The 9,261-nt window shown below is 43.7% G+C and overlaps 1 protein-coding gene across 1 annotated transcript in view; it reads right to left on the bottom strand.

Moving 5' to 3' along the window:
* Window positions 1-635, bottom strand: part of PITRM1 (pitrilysin metallopeptidase 1) — a 3,364-nt gene extending 2,729 nt beyond the window's left edge. The window contains exon 1 of the mRNA XM_034760065.1: window positions 491-635. Coding sequence (XP_034615956.1) covers window positions 491-537 — 47 coding nt within the window. The 5' untranslated portion in view covers window positions 538-635. The remainder of the gene's footprint in view (window positions 1-490) is intronic.
* Between the last annotated feature and the right edge of the window lie 8,626 nt (window positions 636-9,261).

The following is a 9,261-nucleotide window of genomic DNA, read 5'->3' on the forward strand; positions in this document are numbered from 1 at the left end:
GAGGGATGTCTAGGGAAATGAATGCTGTGGGGGAGGATACAGGGGGTGGAGGGTCTGGGGAAAGAGGGATGTCTAGGGAAATGAATGATGTGGGGGAGGATACAGGGGGTGGGGAAAGGGGGATGTCTAGGGAGAAGAATGGTGTGGGGGAGGATACAGGGGGTCTGGGGGGGGTCTGGGGGTGTGGGGGAGGATACAGGGGGTCTGGGGGGGGTCTGGGGGAATGTCTAGGGAAATGAATGATGTGGGGGAGGACACAGGGGGTGGGGGACTGGGAGGATGTGTAGGGAGACGAATGCTGTAGGGTGTGGGGGAGAACACAGGGGATGGGGGGTCTGGGGAAAGGGGGGATGTCTAGGGAGACGAATGGGGGGGCTGGGGGGGTTTCTGGGAGGAAGATGCTGGGGGCCGATGAGCCGGTGGATGGGGTGATCGGGCCCAGGACCGCCGCCCCCCGCCGTACAGCGCCGCCCGCTCGGCCCCTCCTCACCGGCTGAGGCTCAGCAGCCGCCGCGCCGCCAGGTATCGGCCCCACATGGCTCAGCCCGTCCCCCGGCGCAGGATCCCGACTGAAGCGCCAGGCCGGGCCGCGTCGGAGCCTGTCGCTGCCTGCGGCCTCCGGCGGGGGCGGGGCGGGTCCGAGACTGCCCTGCGCCGGGCCCTCATTGGCGCGGCTGGGCCGGGCCGCCCATGGCTCCGCCTCCCGCCGGCGGAGAGAGACGCCCCCGTCCCAGCCGGCCGGCGGGCGGGCAAGCACATTGGGCCCGAGCCCATCCCCGCGTGTCCGAGCCCAGCGCTCCGCGGCTCATCGCAGCCCGCACTGCAGCGACAGCCGCCCCGGGGCGCGGGCTCGGCCTGCCGGGCTCACGCTTGTGTCAGGCTCGAGATCGGGAGGCGCCAGGCTTGGCTCCGCCGCGGGGTCAGCCCCGCTCTCCTGGGGCTGGAGGGCAGCCAAGCCCTGCTGTGCTCGGAGTAAGTCACCTTGTGGAAAAGACACAACTTGGAAAGGGCTTGGGGGCTGTCTGTTTTAGGAAGTATTGGCAGGTTCGCAAATCCTTGCTCTGTAAATATCAAAGCCTGACACTAATCATTGCAACAGTCAGCGTTGGGTTAAAGAAACATGAATATTAGGGAGGCCACTCATCCAGTTTGAACCGGCCACCCTTTTCGGGAGGCTTGTCCCTGAGCTGATACTGGCATATCTGGACATGGCTTTGTCCAATATCTGAACGCACATTTTAAGAGTAGGGTGACCAGACAGCAAGTGTGAAAAATTGGGATGGGGTGAGGGGTAATAGGAGCCTATATAATAAAAAGACCCCAAAATTGGGACTGTCCCTATAAAATCGGGACATCTGGTCACCCTATTTTAAGAGTGCGCCACTCAGGCACAGCATCACATGCACTGTGCACGTGAGGTCATGGCAGTCAGTGCAGGTGTGCTCTTAAAAATGGTGTCCTTCCTGCTCCCCTTCTGCAGCATGACTTCACACGTTTTTTCTAGAAAGTTGAAAAACGTAATACCTAACTTGAAAGTATTGGTACCATGGGAGAGTAGGCCAGTTAGTTTTGATCTCTAAATGCAAGTTGGCAAATTTCTATTTCCAAGGTGGAAAAGTTCAGAAATGTACAAGCAACTCAGAACAGTGGTCCACAACAAAAATGGTTGTGCAGCCTTAAAAGCAATCCTGAAAACCTACTCAGTTTTTTTAAAAAAATAAGTTAAAATTAGTTTCACATACCGCACCTGTTACTGATGGCTCCCACATCCTCCTATCTTACGGTTTTACAATCACATCTCCTTAGTTTTTAAAAGTTTTTTTTCTATTTCCTGTTGCATGAAAGACAGACACAAACAACAGGGGAAACTAATCAAGGCCTGCAATTGGATTCATGTGTGCAGATACTTGTACCAAAGCACAGCTCTATAGATACAGTAGTAACATATTTTAAATAGAGACCTGATAGAAATGTACGTAGACTGGGCAAGTGCATCTCTGATGTCATTTGGTTGACCTCAGTGGAGATTCACTAGTGATCAGTTTAACTCTGTGTGCCCACTGAAGAATCTATTGCACGTCAATCTTATATTCTTGTTCTGGTCTTTACTGGCAGATGGCTTGATAGTTGATTTAGTTTATAAATTGAAATAATACATTTTTAGGTACTAATATGGGGACAGAGAGCTCAGTGGTTTGAGCATTGGCATGCTAAACCCAGGGTTGTGAGTTCAATCCTTGAGGGGGACACTTAGGGATCTGGGGCAAAATCAGTACTTGGTCCTGCTAGTGAAGACAGGAGGCTGGACTCAATGACCTTTCAAGGTCCCTTCTAGTTCTAGGAGATACGATATCTCCACTAATTTATTTTTATTTTATTATTATTTTATCTTCATTGTACGGGCTCTAATACATATACCAAAAGAGACCAAGAATCTGGGAAATTAAGTATGTCTCCAAAATTTTCAAACCCGTGTTTCTAAATGTAGGTTCCTAAATTCATATTTAGACACCTAGATATAAGCGGCCGGATTTTCGGAAGTGCTGAGAAACTTGTGAATCCATTTTAAGTCAACAGGAGCAGCAAGTGCTCAGGTCCTTTGAAAATCTGACCATTTTTATCTAGGTACCAGGGCTGCCCAGAGGACTCAGGGGCCCTGGGGCAAAGCAATTTCGGGGGCCCTTTCCATAAAAAAAGTTGCAATACTATAGAATACTATATTCTCATGGGGGCCCCTGTGGGGCCCAGGGCCTAAAGCAAATTGCCCCACTTGTCCCCCCGTCTGGGCGGCCCTGCTAGGTACCAACATTTTAGACACCAAAATTTCGGCTATGGCATTTTCTGAAAGTTTTAAAATCTTATGTGGTCTAGAAATTTCATCAACATAGTCTACATCTTTCCGACTCCAAGCACAACAACACAGACAGGTTTGAAAAAAAGACATACTGTCTACCAACAGTTCAGCCACTTTAGTTCCTCCCTCTACACAGCACAGCATCCTCTGATCTTTACTTCCCTTTTCATCACTGTATGGCACAACTCTCCTCTCCCACTACATTGTGAACCCCCTTTATTCCTTTCATCTTCGTTTCATGATTCAGCTCCCTCATCTGTCTCCTCTCTCTTCCTCTACTACAGGGTGCAGCTCCACCAAAACACACTGGAGATATTACTCCCTTATCTCTGTTCACCAGCTACAATTGCAGCTTATCCTTAGCTTCTTTCTGCCTCTCCCACTTTCCCTCTCAGTTTACGTGTTTTTCACTTGAGTTTTCTGTTATCTTTTGTTTTACTTTTAAATTTAACTTCAGGAGCCAAATTCATTCCTGGTGTAACTCTGATGTAGTTAAAGAAAGTTTTGGAAGATGTGCACTAACTAGGGTGGCCGGGTGTCCTGATTTTATAGGGGGACATTCCTGATACTTGGGGCTTTATCTTATATAGGGTATTATCTCCCAGCCCCGTCCCAATTTTCACACTTGCTATCTGGTCACCCTAGCATTAACTCACCTACCTGCCTTTCCTCCCCTCTCCTTCCTTCCCCCTATTTCACTTCTTTTGTTTCTTATTTGATTTGTTGAATCTTGGTTCAACTTAGGCCTGGTCTACACTAACCCCCCAATTCGAACTAAGGTACGCAACTTCAGCTACGTGAATAACGTAGCTGAAGTCGACGTACCTTAGTTCGAACTTACCGCGGTCCAGACGCGGCAGGCAGGCTCCCCCGTCGACTCCGCGTACTCCTCGCGCCGAGCAGGATTACCGGAGTCAACGGGGAGCACTTCTGGGTTTGATTTATCGCATCTTGTCTGGACGCGATAAATCGAACCCAGAAGTTCGATTGCCTGCCGCCGAACCAGCGCGTAAGTATAGACAAGCCCTTAGATTGTAAGTTCTTGGGGGCAAGGGCTGTTTTTACTGTGTGTGTACAGGACCTAGCTTCTGGGTACTACCACAGTAATAGTAGTAGTAGTAGTAGTAATAACAATAAGTAATATAATACCATAATTACATCAGGAATTAATTAGGTTGCCTCATAATTTTAAAAATATAATACATTATGTTCTTGAAACAATACATGTATAAAAAGGGGTAGTTTCTGGAACTCCAAAGAAATGAGTTTACTCTTCATAGTGTTATTAAAATTACATTTTGAAATATATGCTACTTATTTTCTCATACTAACACCACAATGTTAGCGTTTGACACCAGGGAGTAATTTTTACTTTAAGAACATTATGCTGACCTTCTTTCCTATTTAGTTATGTTACTTATTTTCTAAGGTTTAGTATGAAGCATTTCCTTAATTTGACTATGAACTACCATATCTTATTACATATTTCTTTGTGATTGTTCCTTTATTTGTCTGTTGTAATTTGTGACTGTAATTATGGAAGAGTTTTCTATTGCCATCTTTTATTTTTCATTTGGGGTGCTTTTATTGGTATGAAGGCCCATTGACTGTCTGTATTCATACCAGTGCATTTGGCAAGTAGCATGTATTTGCAAACTCAGACAGTCTGCTGGGGCAGAGTTTCAAAGTGCAGCAGTTTTTTATTCCTAAATGTAGGGATTGGTTACCATTTTTTTTCCCTTATAACACCCTTTTAGATAGCTTTAAATCATTTTTCTCTATTGATCTTACCCTTGACTATATCTCGTACATTAATATTTTTTCTCTTTCTGAAATGAAACTGAAATTCATGTGGCTATTTTGCTTCATTTCCTAATTGTGCTAGTTTCCTCCTGCAAAAGTAACATAAGAGTGAAAATATAGTTTGTTTGTGGATACATATTGTTTAAAATTTCTTTGAAATGGAGTGATGAATTTAAGACAAAAAGGAGAATTCAGAGGAATCTCTCCACCAAATTAAAAAAATGTATAATAGGTCTAAAATGAGCATAGTCTTAGTTCTGCACAACATCATATAAAGAATTTTGAGTTGTCATGGCCAAAGTCTACTCTCAGTTATTTTAATGTGAATTCAGATTAACTGCACTGACTTCAGTAGACTTTTTCATTGATGAAGAGTAAGAGTGGAATTTGGTCCTCAGTGTTTTATTGAGCCTTTATTTAAGAGAAATTATAGATTCATAGATTCCAGGGCCAGAAGGGACTATTGTGGTAATGTAGTTTGACCTCCTGTATAACACTAAAATAATTCCTAAAGCATACTGGTGACACTAAGTGCCCTGAATTCATACCCTACATGCTATTGTAATAATCCTTGTACAAAATATGCTTTGTGAGGTACCATTTGAAAACTAATAACTCACTGATCATTTATATTGTTGCATGATGTATGTATGTTACATGTATTAAGAGTTATTAATATACTCTGAAATTATGACTGACGTATGTAAACCAGGTATGTTGGATAGTTGCTAAACAGATCTATCTGAGAAAAAGGAATATTTATTTGATTATCTGACCAGCCCTGTCCTAAACATACTGCTAAGGGTAGCATAGAATCCCTCCTTTATCTGTAAAGGGTTAAGAAGCTCAGATAACCTGGTTGGCACCTGACCAAAAGGACCAATAAGGGGAGAAGATACTTTCAAATCTGTGGGGGAAGGTTTTTATTTTGTGTTCCTTTGTTCAGTCCAGTCAGCGAGGAATCAGGGCTGGGAAAATACATCTCCTAAAGCCATACCTGAACTAAGCATCTAAGATTACGAATTGTAAGTAATAAGAAGGAAATGCGTTAGATTATCTTTTGTTTTAGCTTTGTGAATTTTCCCTGTGCTAAGAGGGAAGTTTATCCCTGTTTTTGTAACTTTAAAATTTTGCCTAGAAGGGAAAGCCTCTGTGTTTTGAATCTGATTACCCTGTAAATTACCTTCCATCCTGATTTTACAGAGGTGCTTCTTTTACTTTTTCTTTATAATAAAGTTCTGTTTTTAAGAATCTGATTGGGGTTTTTAGTGTCCTAAAAACCCAAGGGCCTGGTCTGTGCTCACCTTGGTTACTCTCAAGCCTCCCCAGGAAAGGGGGTGATGGGATTTGGAGGGGGATATTTTGGGGAAACAGGAACTACAAGTGGTCCTTTTCCTGAATCTTTGTCTAACTCACTTGGTGGTGGCAGCATACCTTCCAAGGACAAGGAAGAATTTGTGCCATGGGGAAGTTTTTAACCTAAACTGGTAGAAATAAGAATAGGGGGTCTTTCATGCGGATCCCCACATCTGTACCCCAGAGTTCAGAGTTCATTGAACTTTGGAAGATATAAATAAGGACGGAAACTATTTTTGGCATTCATCTGTACCCCAGAGTTCAGAGTGGGGAGGGAACCCTGACAAGCCCAGTATTTGGGCAAAGACAATGAAGATCCATATTTACATATCAGCAGAAACAGGACCATCAAGACATCAGGGTGAGGAGATGGCAGGAAACAGAACAATTTGCATTTCAGAAGAAAAAGCATAGGGCTTCCTTCACAACCAGACTCCATGTTGTCTTCCTCACAGCTTGAATAAACTTTGAAGGTTAACCCTCAGAAGAATCCATTTAAAAAGTTTGCTGGTCTATAAAGAACCTCAAGTGATAAGCATTGAATCAATCCATTGCATACAATACTACCGTATTATACAGATGTATAGCGTAAGGCTTTTTCTGAAAGCTAATGAGACATTGGTGATTAACATCACTGTAAAATGTATGTATTAACATTATGTAAGGAATTATGGATTCTCGTTGATATTAGGCTGTACGGTCTCCTATGTAAATTAAGCATTGTGGAATTAGAACCAATGGAAGCCCCATTTTCATAGAAATAATACAGGGGGGTGGGAAGCCCACAGGAAGGGAAGGACAGCATAAGGTTATCCTGTCATTCATTGAACTTTGGAAGATATAAACAAGGACAGAAGCTATCTTTGGCATTCATCACTAGACAGACACAAGAGGCCAGAGCTCTTGCAAGCTGAGAACAATGGGTCCTTTACCCAAGGGGATAGAGAGACTTGAAATATCTGAAATTGAATATAGGTGAGAAGCCTGTGTAAGCAAAGATCTTTCAGTAGGAAGACAAGGGAAACCAGCCGCTTGTGCTTTCTTTAAAGGTCCTGACTGAAAGTCAACCATGGCTGGGAAGAAGAATGACTGGTGAGACAAACCATCTTGAACAAAGCTGGTATCTTGTTAGATTGAGTTTTAGATTTTTAGATGTGTGTTTTTACTTGTATTTGCTTGTAACCCTTTCTAACTTTATTCACATAACGTATATTCTGTTGTTAATACATTTGTTTTATTTTACTATAAACCAACTTAGTGCTGTGTTTAAAGAAAAGGGTATATTTAGCCCAGTAAACTTAATAAGCTGTGTTGTGTCTTTGTGTCCTTAGAGGAACAAACAAACCATATTATTTATCTGAATTGTTCAGGAGAGGGCTAGACTTATAGAGCACATGGTTTTGTGGAAATTCAGGAGTGGGAGCATGTTTGTTCACCTTGCAAGTAGTAATCAAGGCTGTTGGAAGCTGCTGTGTGGCTGTAGACAGGCTGCTGGGGTCAGAGCTGCTGAACCAGGGCTGTTTAGCACACAGGTGCTCAGGGTGTGACCTGCATGCTGGTAGACTGGTTGGGAGTGGCCCAGGTTGGGAGCTACAGCAGCAAAGCTTTGTGAGGTGCCCAAGGTTACAGGGTAGGTAGCGTTACCAGAGGTTTTCACTTGTTTTAATCCTGTATAGATTGCAGCACCCTGGATAGAGATACTGACACTCGAGAGTGGGGAGGGGAGTGAGAAACATCATGAACAATTCACCTCTCCCAATTAACATTACAAAGGTAGTGATAGCATCAGAATGCTTTAGTTTGTGCGGGACAATAGTTTTAGACCTTGTCTACACTGCTACTTACAGCGCTGAAAAAACACACCCCTGCGTGATGCAAGTTTCAGTGCTGTAAAGGTCAACCAATCAGAGGAGACCAGAAACTGAATATAAGAAGTCAGCTGGCAAGCTAGAGTGTGTGGTGGATGAGAGAGGGAGAGAGAGTGGAGAAGATCGAGAGGAGAGCAGAAGATCAAGAGAAGGCAACCAGACAGTAGCACGGAGTTGAGAATGGAGATTGAAGGGAAAGATCAGAGCAGAGATTGACAGAGCAGAAGGAAAGCTGGCGATCAGAGGAATTGGCAAAGGAGTGTAAATCTGATTTTTTATTTATTTTAAAGAGACTGCTTGTGTGTGTCTGTCAATAAAGCTGGATGTCTGCTTCTGAATGTGATCTGCCCCACCCCATCCTTTGAGCGGCCGGCCGCTGCTCACAGAATGCTAAATGTTAATTGTTCAGTGTTTCTTTAATGCTATGTTGTAGCGCTGTTTTATGCATCGGGTACTTGTATGTTACATTGTAATAAGTCCAAAGCTATTATATTTGAGGCCTTATGCATAGGTATGAAAAGTTCAGTATGTACCAACTCACAACATTGCATTTGTCTCCTAGTCTGTTTAGTCTTCTGAGTCAATTGAATGTATAATCTTTAAAAGTAATCCAAGTGTGCCTTATTAGCCATGACACATGGTAATTTTTTTCCTTTCCTTGCTTATTTTACCGAATAATATACATTGCAACCTTTTTCATTTCCGTTCTTTCTTTACTAAATATATTGTAATCACCTAAGACTTTGTTTTTGAAGTATTACTGATTGTGTGCCTATTCTTGATCAGAAGGCTGTATCTGTGTCCTTTCAAGGGTTAGCTGGACTATCCTGCTCCGGGGAGTTCTCTGCAGATCAGAGACAAACCCCCTGGCAATACCCTGGCAATTGCTTAGGGAGGATCATCACTTTTCTCCCCAGTTGGATAGGCAGGCCAGTATTGAGATACCTTAAGTCCAAATAGTGAGGTAACAGTAGTGACATCACCCCTTACTTTCTGGATTTGCACATCTGAGGGCATGTCTACATTACCAGCGGGGGTCGATGTATCGTGTTTAGTCTAGACGTGATAAATCGACCGCCGAGTGCTCTTCCGTCAATTCCAGTACTCCACTGGAGCAAGAGGCGCAGGCAGAGTCGACGGGGGAGCATCTGCTGTCGACTCACCACAGTGAAGACACCGCGGTAAGTAGATCCAAGTACGTCAACTTCAGCTACGTTATTTACGTAGTTGAAGTTGCATAACTTAGATCGATACTTCCCGCCCCCCATGTTGGACCATATCAGGGAATTTCTGTATTAGAACCATAAAGTGTATGTGTATAACAAGTCTGAGGCCAAGAGAGAGAAGGGGTAAGATTGAATTCCCCACAGCTTAAACTCC

The sequence above is a fragment of the Trachemys scripta genome, chromosome 2, assembly GCF_013100865.1.
Source record: "Trachemys scripta elegans isolate TJP31775 chromosome 2, CAS_Tse_1.0, whole genome shotgun sequence".
NCBI classification, from domain to species: domain Eukaryota; kingdom Metazoa; phylum Chordata; order Testudines; family Emydidae; genus Trachemys; species Trachemys scripta.